At 37.1% G+C, this 22,441-nt stretch overlaps 1 protein-coding gene across 4 annotated transcripts in view; it reads left to right on the forward strand.

Annotated features, from left to right (window-relative positions):
* The window catches only part of LOC122816649 (IQ domain-containing protein E-like), a 292,142-nt gene that overhangs the window by 42,692 nt on the left and 227,009 nt on the right, over positions 1-22,441 (forward strand). For all 4 annotated transcript variants that reach the window (XM_044089582.1, XM_044089585.1, XM_044089584.1 and 1 more), the window contains exon 4: positions 21,913-21,983. In XM_044089582.1, the coding sequence (XP_043945517.1) occupies positions 21,913-21,983 (71 nt within the window). The remainder of the gene's footprint in view (positions 1-21,912; positions 21,984-22,441) is intronic.

The following is a 22,441-nucleotide window of genomic DNA, read 5'->3' on the forward strand; positions in this document are numbered from 1 at the left end:
TGGTGGAAAACATGACTTCCAATAACCTACTGGAAAAAATAACTCAGTTATTCTCAGAGCTGATTAAAATAAATGAATCACTGATGGAGTATATCAACTCAAATAAGAAAAGGCTGGAAAAAATGGAAGATGCTTTAAACAGTTACTCAGACTAGGTGATAAAACTGCAAAACCAGAGGTCGAAATGAAGAAAAGGATGTCTGAGTATGAGACTGCTCAAGAAAAGATGGTTCAAAAAATAGTAGAATCAGAAGACAGAGCACATAGGGAAAACCTGAGATTTTCACAAAACTCAGAGGTCAAAATGAAGAAAAGGATGTCTGAGTATGAGACTGCTCAAGAAAAGATGGTTCAAAAAATAGTAGAATCAGAGGACACTGCACATAGGGAAAACCTGAGATTTTCTGCTGTACCAGAGAAGCTGGAAGGAACAGACTGTATTAATTTTATATAAGTACAAAAAAGCAAATGGACTGGTATTCCACAGCAGGAGTTGTTAATTGAAATGACACTTCATCTGTATGCTCCAAACCTGGCCATAAGAAAGCAACCTAGAACGTTAATAGTAAAGATGCAATCCTACCAGCAGAAAGAGTTGATTCTGACAAAACTGTGGAAGCAGTACAAAGTACTAAAAGTGGGAGACAGTAGTTAATTGGGTTAGGAGGGTGGCCAAATGGTTAAGGTATTTGACTTACAAATCCAAGGTGCAGGGTTTGAGTCTCACAAGGGATAATTGGCTAGGGTTAAAATGGCTTGCAAGGGCAGTTAGCCTAGTACTAACCTATGAACCTATGAGACAGTAGAGTATTTGAGGAAAATTATTACTCACTGTACACCAGGCAGAACAGGAGTAAATGTATTGCAGTAATCAGACAATGTCCAGAAGCAGACATGAGATTCAAGCTGCTGTATCCAGCTGTTTTCAGAATATTCTTTTCTGGATGGTCAAATTATTTTTGATGCAGAACATGCTAAGGATGAAATTCTAAAGTTTGTCCAACAAAACGTGAGCTATCAAACAGAAGGAGATTCTGCTTCTTGTTCTTCTGGTAATAAAGCCAAAAGAGAGACTGTTCTACTGAAACCTTTTCCAATGTTTCAAAGGAAAATGCTTGCAAGACAGAAAAAAGAAAAGAGTTGACGAGAAAAGCCAAGATTACATTGAAAACTAATCAGAGACTGGATTTGGGAGATGGAGATCAACAGGAAGATTACCAGCAACTTGGAAAACTGACAAATAAATGTGGGGTTACAAAGTATTAATTGTATTTGTTTAACATGACAGAACAAGAAAACCTGGAAATATTGAACTTCTTTGACTTTGTGAAACTTCTAGAGGATTCCAAAGCATATGCCCTACTTCATGTCATTAATGTTTGGAAGAACATTTAAGGGGAAGAGGAAAAAAAGTTTTATTCTTAACAGTAGTTCTTTTATAATGCATGACATAACCTGCATGCTATAAAGTAAAGTTTTCCCAGTTATTTTCAAGTGTAAGAGGGATACTAAAGTAAACAGATGCTCCTGTTTTTTTCCTCCTTCTTTCTTTCTGCTTGCTCGGTTTCAAGAAATGTTGGCACTGCAATGTAAAAAAAAAAAAAAGAAAAGTTTGGACAGAAGAGCATGATACAAGAAAAACACGATATGCTTTTTCATACTCTTATGTAGGGGAAAGACTGGATTAAGGCCCTTGGCTTGCTCTAGTAACAAGTTTTAAGGAGAAGTAAATAAGTAAAAAAGAGCACTGAATATAATAAAACAGTTTTCCTCTAGCAAATTAATGAGTGCTTGTAGTAGAGGTAACCATGTATCTGGTTCTGGTATCTCTATAGAGATAATCTGAAAAGGGGCAATAAATACAGAATACTTTTCTTTTTCAATTTCTTTCTTTCAATAGCTAAGAGATAATTTTTTAAAGCATTCAAGTGTTTACATATAACAGCTGGGAATAATAGCTTCTTAACATAATGACAATACTTTCTATACTATCTTTAACTGTAAATGTTTTCACACAGACACACACACACATATAAGAAAGAGCAGTGAACTATATTATAAAATGCAGAGTGCAAATAGGGATGCTACAGGAGACATCTGGAAAGAACTGAGTATGTGAAATTGATAAAGAAAGGATTTTAGGATGGTTATTCAGCAGAATATCTGGGACAAAGGAAAAGGGGAGTACTTATATTTAATTGCATGATGACCTCCAATAGTGATAAAGAGGGAAAAAAGATAATAATGGTAGATTTGCAGTACTAAGGGTCTACTGGTAAAGGAGGAGGATTGCACTAGCATGTCTTTATATTCCACCTAAAACTGCTACAAAGGAGCTTAAGAAAATTCTGGGAGAAATAATCAGCTTTCAGCGGAGAATATTACTTATAGGTGGGGAGTGGTTTTTGATTTGCAGCAATGAGGATGTATCTAGGGGGCAGAAGGGAAAATATAACAAAAGGCAGTACATTTTTGAAGAAATCAATGAAAATATTTGGCAAGGAAGATGTGTGAATTCTGTAATAGGAGTTTGGAGTAAATTTTACATAATATTCCCCAAGGTACAAAAACTGGGCTAGGCTGGACAGAAATAACATTTCACAAGAACATGTGCATTTAATTGAAAGTTTTGATATGTATCCAATAACTATTTCAGATCCTGCATCAATAATTAAAATAAACATGCAGGTTACTGAAATAAAAATGAGACACTGACACTTTTCCACCTATCTGTTAAAAAGAGAGGAATTCAAGGAATGGGTAGTGGAAATTATTTGGGAGTTATTGGGGAAGATAGAAATTTATTCTGAAATTATAGCTGGGGAGTAGGATAAAATTAAAGTGGAGTTTAAAAATAGGGTAAAAATAAAAGAGTGAGAGATATGGTTAAAAAGTAACAAGAATTATTTAGAGGGACTGACAAAGGTTAAAGTATTGCAGAAAGGGGGAATTTCATGTAACAGGAAGAGGAGCAATTGCAGAATGCTAAACAAAAAATAAAAGATTAACTTAATAATATGCATGACTTTAAAAAGACTACTGTTAAGCAACTGTTTTTTGATAATAACTCCAGAGCACAAAAACTTTTAGCAAAATGACTCAGACAACAGAAAGTAGAAAGGGTTGTCACCAAGCTTAAAGAGCCTATAAAAAGGAAGATAACCAGAAATCCTGTAGAGGTATTATAAATTTTTTGAAAATGTTATTAAAATCTGTATAAAGGAGAGATACAGAACTCAAGAAAATGTGCAAATGGAAATGTTAATGGAATTATTAAATATATCAAGATTAGAGGTAGGCAGGGGCGGCACGTGCTATTGGACTGCAGCCCTCCCAGCTGTAAAACAAGAAAAATTAAACAAAATATAAAATAAAACAACAAAAAGAAAATAATAAAAGCAACCGTGAGTCCCAGAACCTCACGCATGTGCACTCGCAGCATTTCCCGATACTCGGACTGCTGGTGAACCAGTCTGGTGCATGCGCACAGAATCCAGACTGTCTCCACCAGCAGTCCGGATTACAAAGACAACATGCACGTCTACATTTTCCCAGCAGTCTATGCAGTCAGAACTGCATAAACTGGAAGGGGATCGGACTGCAACGTCCGCAGGCAGGGTGGTCTCGTGGGACAGATAGGACGAGCCTCAGGTGCTCTCACATGAAGGGCTTGCCTACTGCATGGATTTAACAGCTCGGCGATGATGGTGAAGGAATGGATTGAACAGCTCGGCGACGATGGAGCTTGCTGCTTTTGATGGACTTTGCAGGTAGGTGTGTGTGTGTGTGTGTGTGTGTGTGTGTGTGTGTGTGTGTGTGTGTGTGTGTGTGTGTGTGTGTATAGACCGTCTTATAGATGGATTAATAAGTCACAGAATGATGACAAAAATGAGGTAGGTGCTTTGCATGCATACATTTAATTTTAATTTAAATTTTACAGTGTCAATATTGCATTAAATATATATTGTTTAAACCTGCCCTGGCAAGGAGGCAAAATATATCTTACTCTAAGCTGTCCATGAGGGTTGTAATTAGTACCAGTTATGATGTTTATTTCAGGAGGTCTGATGTCTGGCTATAAGCTTGGGGTAAATGTTGGCATAATTAGCAAAATCACTTCTCCACCTTGTTCTGTGTTTGGTTTGATGTATACAAATACAAATTAAGTGTAGTTAAGTTTTGTGTAGTAGGATAGACAAAATACAGCTTTAAGCCATGTCTCAGTTATTGCCATCATATTTAATTTTTGTGTACCTTTGCTCTAGTGGTGAATGTCTCCAACTCATAATATACTCATTGTGATTGGATACCTGATCATAATTTTTATAAAAGATAAGGAATTGAATGATTTATATTTAATTACATAACCTGCTTTTAGTTGTCAAAATGTTATATTTTAAGTGGTGATCATATGAGGGGATTAATTCATGTGACTATTTGTAGTTATTTAAATGGGTATGAGTATGTTTTGCAGAAATTCTATAGAAGTCTCATTTCACACACAAAAGATCCAAATAAATAAATTGTTCCACATGCCAGTGAATGCACTTTAATTTTGGTTTAATTTTACATTTTTCACCACTTTAGGAGTGATTTGGCTATGCATTTTTGTTAATTTTATCATTTATGTCAGTACCTGCTTTGAATAAGAAGGAAGAGAAGACTAGGCTGGATTTATAGCCTTGTCATCGTATTTCCATACTGATTATTGGTTATTAATAGCAGGTTTAAGGTGGATCCAGGATTTGAAATTACCCATAAGTGTGAATGTAAGCATGTGTGACATGGAAACATAGCTGGAAACCATATTACTCTTCTCTCTTTGCTTTAGAAACTCAACTGATAACAGTGGCTGTTTGTGGAGTCACTCTAGGAATTGATTGCAACTTATAAAAAAGTGAGTGAGTGAGTGAGTGAGTGAGTGAGTGAGTGAGTGAGTGAGTGAGTTGCTGTTACAGATCAGATCTCATGAAAATTACAGATCAGATCTCATGAAAAGGCCAGTATATATACTGTCTTAATATAAAGATGGTAAAGCTCAACAAGAAGGTACAGGATATTATTTTAACAATAGAGATTAAATGAAATTACATTGTTGTCTCTCCATGTAAAATGAAATTTGATACCTCTATAGCATTCAGTTTGGCCAACAGGGAATTCATTTGTAGAACATTAGTTTATTATGGTTTCTTCTGACAAAATGTCAGAATGATTGAGAATCAGCTGTTTACTCTTCACATCTTTATTTGTGCTTCCTCGTAATCCTTTGTACTTGAGTTTTGATTTAAAATTAAGGGGGATGACCATCATTGACCAAAATATTGTCTTGTTAGCTTATGAGGATTATATTTGGCTTTTGACTCTAGAGCACATGAAAGAGATTAATGAATTCCAACAGGTTCTAGCATTTTTCAAGACCTTATAGAGTTAAGGATGAATTGTTTTTAAGCCAGAGTGGTCCATACATTTAGTCAAGGTAAAACACAGTAGAATAGATACTTTCATTGGTGCTGCAGTTTACAGTTTAAGAATACTTGTTTCAACAACTTTTCAGATTATTGATTGACACAGTTGACACAATGCATTAGGCATACTTTGCTTAGCCAGAGTAAGTATTAACAATGATAATGTGATGCACTGTTTTTCACAGTTCTAATTCTGTCATTCGTTTTACTCTCATTTGTTTTCTTCTCTGTAAAACTTACTAGTACCCCTTTCCAAGACCAGACAGAATGATTTTGAAAGAAGTTCTGCTAAGCCTTTTAAGCAAATTGTCTCCTTCTAGATACCATGGCAGGTCATGAAAGCGACTACAGATTGCTTTGGGCTGAAAATACCCAGTATTATAAATTATGGTTTAGAACTAGTATTTTTAAATTTTCAAGTGTTATAATATAAATAATTTATAATACATACATTTTTGTGAGTGATATTTTTCTAATAGAATACGCGTGTGGAATGGCAACTGTCTGTACAGCATAGCATTGCAGTTACATCGATGTACTATGACCCGTAGTTCCAGGACATTCAGCATTTATTTAAGGAATTTTATAGACTGTGGAGTAATTCTAAAATCAAATACTTTTTGTTCTATGACTTCTTATGCACAAAGACAGTACTATTATGTGGGAAGAGATTATTATATGTTTACCTAACTCCAAATTACAGATTTACTTGAACAGCTTTATTCTTTATCTGTAAAGCAGTTTGAATGTGGTTTATTCTATGATTATAGCAAACAGGAGGTCATTGTCTTTTGTTTATAGAAAGCTATACTAAATCACTCTGGTTGTCAAGAGTTCTTGTTGTAGGAAATGTTTGGAGGAATTGTGGGCAAACCTTCAATGAGTTCTACTAAGAGCTATTTAAACATGTTTTTTTTTTCTAAATAATGTGTCTGCATAATTCTAGTATCCAACCAAAACTTTATTTGGACATATGTTATTATATCTAATGGATTATAAAGTCAACTATTATCCTGCAAATTTCTATCATTGCTGGCTGATGTCTAAACAGATTTTGCAGTCTTGGGGAAAATTCACTCTTTACTGCCTGTTTTATGGGGTAACATTAAAACGTTCTGTATACGCACACTTTTACTTGATATCTTGAAGGAACATGAGGTTAATAATAATTGTACCATATTTTCTTCAGTGATAACTAAAAGAGGTAGTCTTTAAAAGTGGAAGGCTAATCCTCTTATCCCATTTCATTTGCAGGAATGGTAGAAATATTTTCTCAAGTTGTTGATGTGATTTTAAAATGGCAATATCAACTGCAGTAAGATGGGCCAATGTTAAGTAATTATGTCTTTGAAATACCAGTAATGGATTATTTGCTCCTTTTATCTTCCATTTATTATTTGGCTATCTTGCTTATCTCACTTTTGATTTTAATAATTTATTTGTTTTGTAAAGCAACTGGCAAAAAAGGGTCTATATTAGATCAGCGAACGCTTAAAAAAAGCGAACGTTGATCCATCGAACTTAGGTAAGCGAAAGCTTACAATCTTGAACTATCAGAACAGCGATTTTTTTCCTAGGGAAAAAAATCGCAGTTCCAAAACACATACACACAACACAAGCACACCAAACAAACAGCAATCCACACACATACACCTAAAATCTCACACCTAACCCTACATTAAACTATACACACACCACTGACTATCCACTTACCTTAACCCAAACCCTAACACTAAGGTCCGTCACTATTGCACACTCACCTCACCCGCTCCCTAACCCTAACTCACCTAACCCGCCCTAACCCTCACGTCCACACAATCGCACACATATCTAACCCGCTCCCTAACCCTAACTCACCTAACCCACCCTAACACTAACATCCACACAATCGATCGCACACTTACCTGAACCCGATCCGTAATTTTCCACCACAACACTGAAAATACCGAAGCAACAGAAATGGACAACCAAATTCTTTCCTTAGGAAAAAAAATTCGAGTTTCTGCTGCTTCGATATTTTCCACTTTCACTTACCTAACTTCGATGAATCAGCGTTTGCTGATCTAATATAGACCCGCAAAAAAGGAACTGGAATTGTCTGGATGCCCCAGCTTTGTCTATTTAAATGTTTACCTATCCATCTTGCTTGTTGAATGCCTATTGGTATGTGCAGGGGAATATCAGGACCATACAGAAAAATCCCTGAACGTTAGTGTGGTTGTTGATGTTCTACTTTCACACTGAAGAGGAATGAGTACACCATAATGGCCTCATCCATGAGGGAAGGAATGGAATAGTTCAGTGTATGGAGACAGAATGATGATTAAGTGCAGAACAGGAGAAAGTGAAACAAGAACAGTTTGCCAGTGTTTGTCATAAATGTTTTCCACGTTGTATTTGTCTAAGGCTGAAGTGATATAATTCGTCTGTGGTATGTGACCAAACTGTTCCAAAGCTGTTCAAATTTGAAACAGTCAAATGTTAGATCACTGTCTGGCCTGATTTTTTTTCAGTTATTCTAAAAGTTGAAAGTACCTTGTGCAGTGCTAGGGTGACTGTTATAGCTGAAGCTATGTTGATCAAATATAATACTAGAACTCTTGAATTCTTATCAGTAAAGACCATCTCATAAGACCAACATAAGAGTCGCACAGCAGGCAAATGGGAGCAAACATTTTCTCCTTACTAATTACAGTTATGAGAGCCAGTTCATTAATAGTCTCAGTCTCTGTTCTTTAATGGGTTGCTGCAATGATCCATTTGCTGCCTTTCTATAGCTACTTTCCTGTCATGGGTACTGTAACATCCTCTTTGCAGTTCTCACATTGCTTTATAAATTCCACATCAGGCTAACTTATTTTTCCATTCTATACCTGAGGGTTGTTAAAAACTGCTTTACTTTCCAAGGATTTGCAATGTTCTTTCCTGTCATATTGATGTAGCCCTCTCTTACCTTTGCATATCTTTACCAATTAACTATCTCTTCATGTCTTGATATACAGTCTGCTATATTTCTTTCCCTTTTTTGCAGAATACTTTGAATTAATATGACAATAATGTTATTACCCATTTGTCTTTTTCAAATTGCAGTTTTACAGGGTTACTAAAATGTTCTAGGATACATCACCAGTTGTGTAGGCTTTGCACTAAGCCTACAAAATTTAAGTGTGTTAGTGCAATGAGCACTAATTGAATATGCATGCTGCTCATAATGCCTACACACTTGCAAGCACCTTTACGTGGCCAGTAATAGTGTTCTCAGCACAGAATGTAAACAAAATGGTTTGCCTATAGATAAACAGGGGTGGCTCATGCTATTGTACTGCAGGACTGCAGCCCTCCAGCTGAAAATGAAAATAAAAAAAAAAAAAAGAAAAGAAAAAAAAGACTCCCGGAATGGACTTCGCGCATGCGTGCAAGCATTCCCAGAACTACACATGCATGCATGCAGAATCTGGACTGGTTTAAGAGCAGTCCGGATTAGGCAGAAGGCAGCAGGCAGCAGACTACATAAATGCCCAGACGTCTATGTGGTTACAACCGAATAGACTGGAAGGAGACCGGACTGCAACGTCTGCAGGCTGGATATCCAGCCTGTTCTCATGGGAATGTTTTCTTTTCTCATCGCAGGAGATCTGCAGTGGAGCTGGGACTTAATACTTCAACAGAGATAGCCCTCAGGCAAGTTTATGTCATGAGATGGTGTGTATGTGTGCGTACAAAATGCCCCAGATAAATATAACTAGTGGCTAGAGAGACTCAGGCAACAGTAGCGGTTAGAGAATAACTGAGGCTCAAACCCTGTACTTTGGGTGCAGGTAACAAGAGCCTGAATTCCCTACCCACCATCACTTGTTAAAACTGCTCAAATGTTTGCCTCATATTTTTGCTCTGTTCTGTTCCTCATAAAATCTGTGTTTTTTTTTTATTTAATTCACTAAATAATGACAGACATTTGAATTTCAGACTTCATATTCTTCAGAAAGTACATGGTAACACAAAACCTTTTATTCTAGCAATTTTCTAAGTTTATAAGATCAATATTTGAAATCTGGCCTTATTTTTGGGGCTGTATTCCCTCATTATTGGCTTTGTCTAGGTTTTTTGTGCTAAGAGGTTGAGAGCTATGGTGAGAACTGAATTCACTGAATATGTTTGGGGGCTGTATTCCCCCATTATTGGCTTTGTGCAAGTGTTTTGTGCTAAGAGGTTGAGAGCTAAATTCACTAAATGATAGCCATTTACATTTCAATCTTCCCAAGTTTCAAGAAGCAGTTGGTTTGCCATAAAGGTATGTTGCTCTGACTGTAGTGCACATGGTCCTGGGTTCAAATCTTGGCAGTGAAATGCATGGTGGTAACATAGCATTTTATTCTAGCAACTGTCCAAGATTATACAAACAATGTTTAAAATGTGTCCCTGGTTTGTGGGCTTTGGCTTTTTCCAGATTTCTTTTGTTGCAAAGTTGAGAGATACAGTTGAGTGTTGAGTGGATTTTACAAGGATCTGAGAGCTTCAAGGGAAGAGAAGTTTAGTGCTGCTTATGCTGAGTCTGCTTGCATTGTTAATAGCACAACAGGTAGTGTACTTGCTTTTGATGCAGAAGGCTGTGGGTTCTACTCCCACAGTATATAGATACATTGCTCTTACTCTACTGTGTTGTACTTTTAAAAGGGGTGGATGTTGCAGTCCTGAGAATGTCCTCTTTGGTGGAGATACCTAGTAACTATGAACCTGTTATCAGTTTGCCATCCATTCCTTATTGCAATATTACTAGCTTTTCTTTTTTTAATGTAACATGGGCAATTTATTCCTCAATGGCAACATGCACTTTATTTATAGATGCAACAATGAAATATAAAGTTGTCTGCTAGCAGCAACCTCTTCATTAGTTACAGATCTCTTTGATGTGGAATTGTTTAGATGACTTTTACTTCTGCAGAGATTGTGTATAATTACTGATACTGGTGGATTGTAGAAGTTTGAGTAGACTTTTATGATGGAAATATTCTGAAGTGGGTAGTTTTGTCATTATTGCTGCATGTATTTTGTTTCATTGTTTACTGGAAAAATATTCAAAACAATAAATTTAAAACACTCTCTAACAGCTGTACTGTATTATACAAGGAATATAATTTAATATGATCAGGAAGGTGTATCAAAGAACACATGTATGTTTCCTGTGCAAGGGGCCTATGATTTGATAACAGACCAAAGTTAATATTTATCTGCCACTGGCCAGATGTATTTTCTTTGAATGTGGGTTTCAATGTTGTTTCAATGAATGTGAGTTTCAAGGGCAGAGAAGTTTTAATGCTAAGTCTGTTTTCATTGTGAGACTGCATTGCTTTGTTTAGAAGTTGTCTATTAGTGTTTGTGCTGTAAAATGTAAAATAAAACTTTTAAATGAAATCCAAATCATCGCAGAAGTAAAGCAGTATGCGCATTACAGTGTTTATGGTAAATGGGGCAAAATAGCCAAATAATGGGACATTGGAATGGCTGCAGTGGGAGGCCCTATTCGACTAAACTCAAAGGCAGCCCCGGCTGAACTATACCTCTCAACTGTCCAGATTTCTGCAGAATGAATAGATTTTTGTTTCTTATCTTTGGTTTGCTCCTCATAAAAGTTGTGGTTTTCTGGCAAATCATTTAGGAATGAAGTCACTAAATAATGTCAGACATTGAGTTTCAGACTTCATACCCTTCAGAAAAATGCATGCTAAAGTAAGACCTGTTATTCTGTCAACTAAGTTTATACAAGAGCAATTTTTAGTACTGTGTGCATGTTCCCCCAATATATTTGGCCTTATCCAGATTTCTTGCATTATTTCTCGGAGGTACAGGCCAACACGGAAGGACTGTGGCTGACCAAGTTCGCAGATGACTGCAAACTGGGCGCCATAATCGACTCTCCAGCCGACACAAGCATCCTCCAAAAGGGCCTCATAGAAACAGACAACTGGTGCCAGAGCCATGGCCTCAAGCTAAATACCAAAAAGTGTATAGTCATCCCCTTTGGCAAAAACAAAGTGCCCACAAATTACCACATAGGTGGTAATCCATTAAGTACAGAAGAAGTAATTAGGGACCTGGGGACCCAAGTTGATAGCAATCTCTCATTTGACAACCACGTGGCCAAAGTGGTTAGAAAAACATTTTATATAGCCCACCTAATCATGAAGGGATTCACATCTAGATCAGGGAGGTCATCGTGCCTCTTTACTCATCCCTCATCAGGCCCATAATTGAGTACAATGCCCCTTTGGGATGTACCTTACCAGACACCTGCAGCAACTGGAAAGACCCCAAAAGTACCTCACCAAGAGGATCAAAGGGCTCAAACAGATGCCATATGCTGCCTGGTTAAAGAAACTCCAGCTCTACTCAGTGGCATACCGCCTGTTCAGAGGCAATCTGTGCCTGACGTATAAAACCATGTCCAACCCGGAATTAATGGACATGCTGCACCTCAGAAAATCCAAATCCCATCGAGCTCACGCTCAAGAGACTTGAACCTCAGCACTGAAATAAATAGGACATGCTGGAGGGACAGATTCATAACCCAGAGGCTCCCTTCACTCTGGAATAAAATCCCAGTCCAGGTTAGGCAGAGTCCCTCATTGACTCTCTTCAAGAGGAATCTTGATGAGTGGATGGGAGATCGTAGGTTTACCCCAGGTATCACTTCTGTGTCACTGTTAGACAGAGGCACAGTATACTAACCTCGAAAAAGGGCATAGCAAAATAAATTTAAAATGGGTGGCGAAAGCCAAACACATTCTGGCTAGGCTTATAAATGCCCTAGGGCAGATAGCCTAGTATGAACCTATGAACCTATAAGAGATTGAGAGGTATGTGGAATTGGGTATATCCAAACCTCTCAACTGTCCCTGATTTTAGCTCAAAGGGTTGCTCTTCCCCTAATAATCCCTCTGCAAAATGGCAAAGTTGGAAGACATCATGGAGGGTTTACAATTAATAAGTAATTGTAATGATCAGAGTTATAGGTTACTTTTAATTTCAGAAATGCATGTAGATTCTCTTATTTTGTCAGCTGCTTAAGTTAACAGTACTAATATTTAAAAAGTGTCCCTTCTGTGACAGGTTCCCAGCTGTATTGTGTGGCTATTTTATATTTTTGCATCACATTTTTGGTCTGTTTTTTATAAAATTGTGGTATTCTGGCAAATTAATATCAAATCATTAAAGATTGAAGTTAGAAAATAATGACAGACATTTGAGTTTCAGATTTCATACCCTTCAGAAAATTCATACTAATTCAAGACCTACATTCTAAGTTAATAAGAGCAATATTTACAACTGTCCTTATTTTTGGGCCTTTGTCCCACTTCTGTTTATGGCTTTGTACAGATTTCTTGCTTTGAGGTTGAGAGGTATGACAAATGTGTCAGGGCCATTACAGTCACCCAGAGGCTTTTCAAATTGTGACATACTTGTTGTATCCCACTCCCCCATGTAGTGACTCTGGATGTGTCCAAGCAAGGCAAGGAGCAGTTATGCAGTGTAAGTGTGCAGAGTATCCCCCCCCATCCAAGGTAGGCATAAGTACTACAGTGGCTTTTCATCTGTCCTTGATTTTGCAGAATGTTCTGGTTTTCTGTCATATTTTTATACTGTTGATTTATGCTTCTTTTCTTCTTATTCAGAAAATGCATGTTGTTGCAGTACCTGTTGAAGAAGCCAGGTTGCTGGTGAAAGCATATGCTTAGTCTGTCTTTGGTTGAATAAATCTTCGTGTTTCAGAACTGGAGTATTCATTCATTATACACTGTGGTTCGAATTTTAGTGTACTTATTCTGGTTGAACCTGTGTTGGTTCTGGTGGAGTGTTGAATTGTCTATGTTTAAGTAGCAATGCTTTAATGACCATCAGGTAAGCTTGTCTGGGATTGTAAGATGCAAGTAAGCTTTAATAAGCACACTGTTAAAGAATTACCAACATTCAAAGACTTTTTGTTGTTGCCATGCAGAGAATATTTACATACCTAGATAGCATATAAGCCTTAGGTATTGAAATGCATATGACAGTATTTGTAATAAAGGACAGGATTACAGTATTTTCAGAACCTCGTTATATTTGTTATAGACTTGCAGTCATCTTTGGAGGCTTTATCCGTAAACTAAACAGAATACCAATCTATCATGTGTAGTCCATAATCATGTGCACAAATCCTTTAAGCAATTTATCTTGAGCTTGTTTCTTGTTTGCTGTTGATTTTTTTTTACTTTGATCATATTTTCCCCATGAAACAAATATATAGTTGTTGTTAGGCAGCAGGTCTTTTTTTGATAAGAAACATTTTTACAAGTGGGGGTATGATTGCTACTTTCAGCATGTTACTTGGTACTTTTATCAGTGGCGGCTGGTGACTTCAAATCAAAGGGGGGCTGCAGGAGACAGCTGAATGGGTGGGGCCAATGATACAGTGTGTGGCCAACTGCAAAGGGGTGGAGCTATGCTAAACAACGCAACAACTGGGACTTTAATTAAATACGCTGCCCTGGGTGCCAAACTATCATTATGAGAGTTCAATCAAAACAAAATAAAGTGTAGAAGAAAAAAAATATTTCAATGCATTGGCTACATGACAGCTTACTTAATATCTACATGGAAGCAAAAAGGTTGTGAGGCATGAAAAAATAAATTACTTTTTAAATACATTACTGGAATGCCAGTCAAAATCAAGTATAAAAAACAAGCAGTACTCAACTCAAACCACATCTCCTTGCACTGCAGTTCTAATTATAATTTATATTCAGCTTTATAAAAGTCAGGGGCAGCTCGTGGCATCGGACTGCCAGACTGCAGCCCCCTCATCTAATTTCAAAGAAAATGTAAAAAAAAAAAGTACCTTTTTTTGTGTGACAGACTTAGCAGATGTATTTTTTTGGTTAAATGGATCTGTCCGAGTCCGCAACTCGCAAGTACGCGCATGCGCACTTTAACCGCCTCAGGTTGCGACGGTTTTAAATAGATTTTTTTTTTGTTTTTATGTGCAGCCCGGGGGAGTAATTAAGGCATCATTGTGATGCCCAGAAGTCTATGCGGTTCCAAACCGCATAGAATTGGAAGGGGCTCGGACTGCGACGTCCGCAGGCACGTCTTGACGTGCTTGCTGGGCTAAATGCTGCTGATTGGTTGTCGCTCTCTTCCCGGGCTTTATGTGCTGGGAAAAGAGCGAGAATCAATCAGATAGTCAGTTAGCTTGTGACTGTGCATTGATTCAATCGTGACTGCGTGACAGACACACGGGATTCCGGGAAGGAACGATTATTTTTTTAATTAATAATTGCCATTGCCCATTGTGAATTTTAATTTTTTGGGGGCGCTATTTCGTCAGCTGTACTGTGCAGCATGTGCTGAAGCAGTGAAGCCTGAAGGAAGAACAAGAAGAAGAACTGAAGAACGAAGAAGAAAGAAGAAAAGAAGTTAGAAGAAGAACAGAGTGAAGGTGCAGAACTAAAGTAAGTAATTATACTCTTTATTATGTTCCTTTGAGAGAAGGAATCCCAAATATAGATTCTATCTTCCTGGAGAAATTGTCATTTAAATTTTAATTCACCCTGACTGGCGCAATATATTGCAATTGTGGAAAGGCTGAAAAATGGCATTTAAGATAAAGGTGTGGTGTGGATATATGAAACTATTACTCACTGAAAGTGACTGAACTGCAAGTGCATGCTGATGAGGAGCATACGTCTTACTCTTTTCTGCATCTTAAAATAGCTAGTGAGCTGCTGGGATGTGGTGTGCTTTCATTTTCTGTATTAGAGATTTTGTATAGGAAAAAGTGGAATGTATTAAAATAAACTTTATAGAGGTAAGAATTACAGATAGAGCTAGTACTCAGTAAATAAAATGTGTGGGAGTGTGGACATCCCAATAACATGCATTGTGCAGCCTATGTACACCAAGGAGTCAGGACACATGCTACAGTAGTAGTGTATTTGTATATACATATAGATAGATATACATATACACGGGTCTGGGTGAATTACATTACAGTATACATTTTTAGATAATGGCAGAAGCTATGTCCCATTTGAAATATGAGATTCGGCATAAAGCATGGAAAAAAGAAGAAATGGAGAAAAAGGAAAACCTCTCATTCAGTCACATACAGACTGCATTTCTTTTTAAGGTTCTGCTGGTACTGCATATCCTGCATTTTAAAAATGATTTGCACTTGGAGTGGTAACTTCTGTCTACTTTGTGAATCCTTAACTGTCTCATGGAATGGCGCCTCTAGCCTTTTAGTGCAACTTAACATAATGGCTGTAAGCCACTAGCAACAAGCACAAATCTGCTTTGAAGAGGTATGTGTTTTTATAAAGTGGGTAACTCTTACCCTTACTGTATATCTTTTTTTTTTAATAAAACCACCAAAAAATGTTCCTTCTTGCTTGTTGTGGCTTTGTCATATTTCATTTTATTTGTAATATTTCATTTTATTTGTAATGACATTAAAAGATGTGAAGTCCTGGCAGGGATTGTGCACTGTGCTTCCAAGCTGTAAGCGACATAATAAAGCACTACATTTTACTGCTACAGTTGTGTGATGGGGTGCTTCCTGCGCTCCTTGGATGGATTGGGTGGATTCATCTGGACAGTATGCTGCTGTGAACTGTCAAAAACATTTACCTAATAAAGATATAGATGCAAAATATGACTAACGATGAACTCTAATAAGGTAGAATAACACCAAACTAAACAACAAGATAGCATAAGGCATTTCTGGTCCAAAAATAAGAATAACTAAAATAGCAAACCAAATCATCCCTTAATTCGATAAGCAATATTATTATGCTAGTAAGCTACTGCCCTGCCCAGTACGCTTAGATGGTAAGACTCTCCAACACCCAACTGTCCATTGCTGAGAGAATGGATGGATGGTTCCATCCCAAGCTTCAGGGTGCCTACCTTGGATAAGGAATAAATGGGATTTGCTATTGCCACTACAGAAGGAATGAATGAGTTGTTTGGGTGTCCAGAGTTTTGCAGAATGCCCAGATTTTTGGTGTGTTCCTCATAAAAATTGTGGTTTCCTGGCAAATCAGTACAGCTGAAGCTACTAAATAATGATATACATTTGAGTTTCAGACTTCATATCCTTCAGAAAATGCATGACAATGCAAATCATGTTGTTCTGGTAACTTTCTAAGTTGATAAGAGCATTGTTTAAAATCTGTCACTATTTTGGGCCTTTCTTCCCCCATTTCTTTAGGCTTTGTCCAGATTTCTTGCTCCAACAAGTTGAGAGGTATGGGTTTCCAAAGGAATTATGCTGTGGGCAAAACAAAATGTTAAGCATTTGAAATGTTGGCACCCACTAGATCAAGTTCCAAAACACAGAGACTCAGCGGCAAAAAACAAATGACTTGTGTGTATATCTATAAAATGTATACACACACACACACACACACACACATATATATATATATATATATATATATATGTGTGTGTGTGTGTGTGTGTGTGTGTGTGTGGATGGAATAGTGCCTTTTCTTCAAGATATGGTGATCTTAGAGTTATTATATATAAGTTCGGGGAGGGGGGAAGGCTCCTGCAAAAAAGAAGTATAAAGGAGAAGAATGATGTTGGGGATTCACTCTTTTCCTGCATGTCCAATCTTTTTTTTTTCATTGTGTCGACACTCAACATTCCATGTACCATCATTTCATTATGGAGCCCAAAAATACTGTATTTCTGGATGAACTTCTTCCCGTGAATAACTTGTTTTTACTCTAGAATCTGTGGCTTTCTCTTTGGGTTAAGGGCTGATAATCAGCTTCCTTTTGTGTGGTCCTATTTGATACAGGTCACCAGAATGCCTTTTGCAATGCACAGCACCAAAATGAAGTCCATGTCTATTTTCAGAATGCTAGACCTTCTAGGTCAAGCAGTATATAAATCATTGTCAATACAGAGAAGCTTGTTAAATGTAATTTGTTACATTCTGCACCTTTACTTCTTCTACCACAATATGATATTTATGCAGAATTATAGACAAGATCAGCAGAACCCTTTCCATGTTGCTGTGCTGTGTTTTCCATTTTAAGCATTTCTTTTTTTTTTCATGAAAGTTTTGCCCTTTCTAATGTCTGGTTGCATTTTAACCTCTCCCTGATAATTGCAGGAATTTTTATATCAAATGAGGAGGAAGGATACATATATTGGTAACTCATGGACACAAATGACTGTGTGTGTGTGTGTGTGTGTGTGTGTGTGTGTGTGTGTGTGTGTGTGTGTGTGTGTGTGTGTGTGTCTGTGTGTGTGTCTGTGTGTGTGTCTGTGTGTGTGTGTGTCTGTGTGTGTGTCTGTGTGTGTGTGTCTGTGTGTTGAGGCAGGGATTATCAGTAATAACCATCAGTATCTATTTGTCTTTGAATGCCTAAAGGACTAAATCAAAATAACTGCATGCTTTTATCTGGGTTGGTGTAGACTTTAGTAAACTGCTACCAGGGTAACGTGAAGTTTTCTGCTTGCTGCAATTTTAAGAATGCGACTGCCATGGTCATTTATGTACTTGTCATTTTTCAGGTTATGTAGTTATGTGAAAAGATATGTAGACATACCACCTTTTGAAATCAGATTTGGTAGATTTTATATGCAACTTTAACAAGTGGGATGCCATTAAATATATTACATGTATTACAATATTTGAATGTAATGTTCCTTTGCCTAAAATCTCCCACAACTCCCATTCTAATATAATATCACCCACCCCATCCAACCACTACCTTTCTTTCCACTCCACTAACTACCTTGATTATAGCAAGCTCAGATGCTCATAAGCCTAGTACTTATTATACAACAGGAACTTCTCATTGTAACATTTGTTAATGTCTGTTATGTACTTCACAGATAAAGATTCTAGTTGTCTACTGATGTACTATGTTCTTCATCTGTAAATATGTTGTAAGTAATTGCTATGTAAATTGTTAATCGCTATGTAATCCAATGTAACTACTGTCTGTTTATTTTAACCGTGGAGCTTTTCTCCCCGGGCCTCCGCTGAAAATGGATCTACGTCTAGTAGGACACTCCCGGTCAACAAATTTAAATAAATAAATAAAATATATCACTAAAGCAAACAACATTAAGACCCGAAGTATCATGGTCCTCCTGTTTTTTTCCCTAAAAATCTGGACTGAGGAAGACAATCAAAAGCTGGCATTGTAGCTAATTCTAGTAGTGAGAATAAAAAAGCTGCAAATGATATACATTCTGCAGACATGATTTTGAATCTCAAAACTGCAGTTTCCACAATGTATGACTCTTAACTTCACATACCAAAGCAAAATTTGCAAATTGCTTCTTAAAACAGACACGTCAAACCTACTCACTGAAGACAAACAAATTAGTATTTCAATAATTCTGAAAACAATTAATAACATATACATCGCTGGCACAAATTGTTTTCCTTAGGTACGTCAGTTTAATTATCTGAAATCATTAAATGTGTAATTATGTGTATCTTAGAATTTTGGCAATCTCTGAACAGGCTATGCTGAAACAAAAGACAGAGGAAATAAAAGTCATTATGGGCTTATTATGTCTGAAGAAGGTATCCAGCAGGAGATTTCTGTTTGGCACACCAGATCTATCTCACTTATCCATTAAAAATAATTAAATGGAATGCTTTTGCAGGTAGAATATGTCCGGCCAGAATGATACAGTCATCTGAGCAGGTAATCACACCTTTTTATTTTTTTAATTATATAAAGATCTGCTGGAAAGTTATCTGCTCAGATTTTTTCTTTGCATAAAGCCGGTGCTATTTTACAAGTTGGAAAACTAAGCAACAGTGATGAGCATTTCTGCAACATTCTGAGGTTCACTGACAGGTGTTTTGAGTTTCAGATTTCATACCCTACAGAAAATTTATTCTGATGCAAGACCTACTGAACTTTATAAGTTTGTAAGAGCAGCATTTAAAAATTGTCTGTATTTTTTGGACCTTTGTCCTACTTTTATTTATGGCCTTATCCAGATTTCTTGCTCTGAGGTTGAGAGTATATGAAATGTGTCAGGGCCACCGCCATCAGCCAGAGACGTTTCAAATTGTGACAAACTTGTTGCACCCCACTCCCCCATGTAGTGACTCTGGATGTGTCCAAGCAAGGCAAGAAGCAGTTATGCAGTGTAAATGTGCAGGCTAACCTTTCCAAGGTAAACACAAGAACTACAGTGGCTTTTCATCTGTCATTGATTTTGCAGAATGTTCTGTTTCTGTCATATTTTTATACTGTTGATTTATGCTTATTATTATCCAGAAAGTGCCTTTTGCTCTGTGTTTAAGTAGCAGTGCTTTAATGACCATCAGATAAGCTTGTCTGATATTGTAAGATGCAAGTAAGTTTTAATAAGCAGTATTGCCAACATTGAAAGCCTTTCTGTTGTTGCCATGGAGAGAATACTTACATAACTAGATAACGTATAAGCCTTGGGTATTGAAATGCATATGACAGTATTTGTAATAAAGGACAGGATTACATTATGTTAAACTCATTACAGGCTTTACCTGCAAACTAAACAGAATGCCAATCTACCATGTGTGGTCCATATCCTGTGCAGTAATCCTTTAAGCAATATATGTTGAGTTTGTTTCTTGTTTGCTTTTCATTTTTTACTTTGATCATGTTTTCCCCTTGAAACAAGTAGATAGTTGTTGTCAGGCAGCAGGTCTTTTTTGGATAAGAAACATTTTTACAAGTGGGAGTATCGCAGAGATTGCTACTTTCAGCATGTTACTTGGTACTTTTATGAAGCTGAATATAAATTATAATTAGAACTGGAGTGCAAGGAGAAGTAATTTGAGTTAAGTGCTGCTTGGTTTTCTTATACTTGATTTTGCCTGACATTCCAGTAATGTATTTAAAAAGTCATTTATTTTTTCATGCCTTGCATCTTTTTTGTTTCCATCTAGATATTAAGTAAGCTGTCAAGCAGCCAATGGATTGAAATATTTTTTTTTCTTCTACACTTCATTTTGTCTTCATTGGACTCTCATAATGATGGTTTGGCAACCAGGGCAGCGTATTCAATTAAAGTTACAGTTTTTGTGGTTTTGAGCATAGCTCCTCCCCCTTTCTAGTTGACCACACCCATTCCCATTGACTCCACCCATTCCACTGTCTCCTGCAGCCCCCCTTTGATTTGAAGTCACCAGCCACCACTGCACAGCACTAGGGGCATTACTGTATCCAGTGTTGCCTCTTGTACATCTCCATTGCAAAAATGTGTATTTGCAGCCACTTGGCTATCAGTTCATAATTTTATCAAGGATTATTGCTTGGTCAGTGACATACAAAGTACAGTCTTCTTCGGTATTTCAGTATGTAAGGATCCAGCTTCTGCCTCCCACAGGATTTTAATGCTGTTTGGGATTCCTCTCAGTCATAGACCCATTATGGATGGAACTTGATAATCAAATATTACAAACACATTTATACCATCTCAGTTGATCTGTGAAGGTCCTCTTTCTGGTGATATAACCAATATATCCATACCCTGTCAGTTGATCTGCGAGGGTCTCCTTCCTGTTAGTAAAACAAATACATTCATACCATATCATTTGATCTGTGAGTGACCCCTCCCTGGTGAGTTATAGTTACTCTCCGGAATTTCCCTTTTGCCTGACTACCCCTATATGCAGAGGCTGCTGATGGAGTTCTTTGTAAGCTGGGCAAGTGTTGATTTTATATCCTTGCAGAGTGTAGATTTCAGTCATTGTTTATTCTGATTTGCAGGAACGTGCTTACTCAGCATTTGAGTCTAAACTGGCAGTTTCACAGTCTGTCTGTCCTAGTGTGACTCATGATATCACAGCGTATGCTTCAAAGGGTATCTGTATTGCCAATTGTAGGAGCTTCACGGAGAAAAGGAGGATATCCTGCTCAATAGACTCTCTGAATAGGGTGCCTCTTCACAGGTTAGCCTCATATAGTAAGGATATATATAAATTTTATGCATACCTATCAACTGTCCAGATTTTCGCAGAATGTCCAGATTTTTGCCTCATATTTTTTGTTTGTTCCTCATAAAATTTGTGTTTTTCTGGATTTTTATGTCAAATCAATGAGGACTGAATTCACTAAATAATGACAGGCATATGAGTTTCAGACATCATATCCTTTAGAAAATGTAAGGTAACAAAATACCTTTTTTTTCTAGCAACTCTATGAGTTTATAAAAGCAACATTTAGAACTTGTCACTATTTTGGGGGCTTTATCCAGATTTTTTGTGCTAAGAGGTTGAGAGCTATGACTCTGGGGCATTATTTGAAGAACATTCCTCATAACTAAGGATGTGCAAAGGATATAATCCCAGAAGATCAATGTATTCATACAGTGGATTTACTGCTTGTTCATGATGGGAATGTGTGATGTAGCATATGAAAAATGACTTTTTTTTTTTTAGGCGGTCACAAGTCAGCAGAGCAAGATATTGACTCTGGAACAGCTCTACAAAAACACACACGAAGCATTCGAGTAAGGCACACTTGTTCTTAAGGGTGACTGAGCTAGTAGACTGTAGTTAAGAGCATATCCTGACCTTTAAACACAATTTCATTGCCAACTGTAATGCCAAGATCCAGGCTGTGAGATGACTGGTTATGTGCAAAGGGTTAAACATCTGTGGAACAGCTCTCCTTTGGTCAGAACAGGGCAGGGAAGAGCTTGAATGTGATGCATGGCTGCCCTCTAGCAGAAGAAATTAACTGGTTATTGCATATTTTAAAGGGAAAGGCAGCTATTTCATAACCACATGTGAATGCAAGTAGTTTTTATTTTATGATAATGATATGTCTGTACATTTGCATGCAACGAGTAATTAGAGTTTTCTGAGTTGATCATGTTGGTTACCACATCCAATTTTTTTGCCACAGACCAATGTAGTATTTCTAAAGTCAAATTTGCCATAGCCCTCTAAGATTTAAAAAAATGAG

Source organism: Protopterus annectens, chromosome 12.part0 (assembly GCF_019279795.1).
Source record: "Protopterus annectens isolate FY-2018-M chromosome 12.part0, PAN1.0, whole genome shotgun sequence".
Classification (NCBI taxonomy): domain Eukaryota; kingdom Metazoa; phylum Chordata; order Ceratodontiformes; family Protopteridae; genus Protopterus; species Protopterus annectens.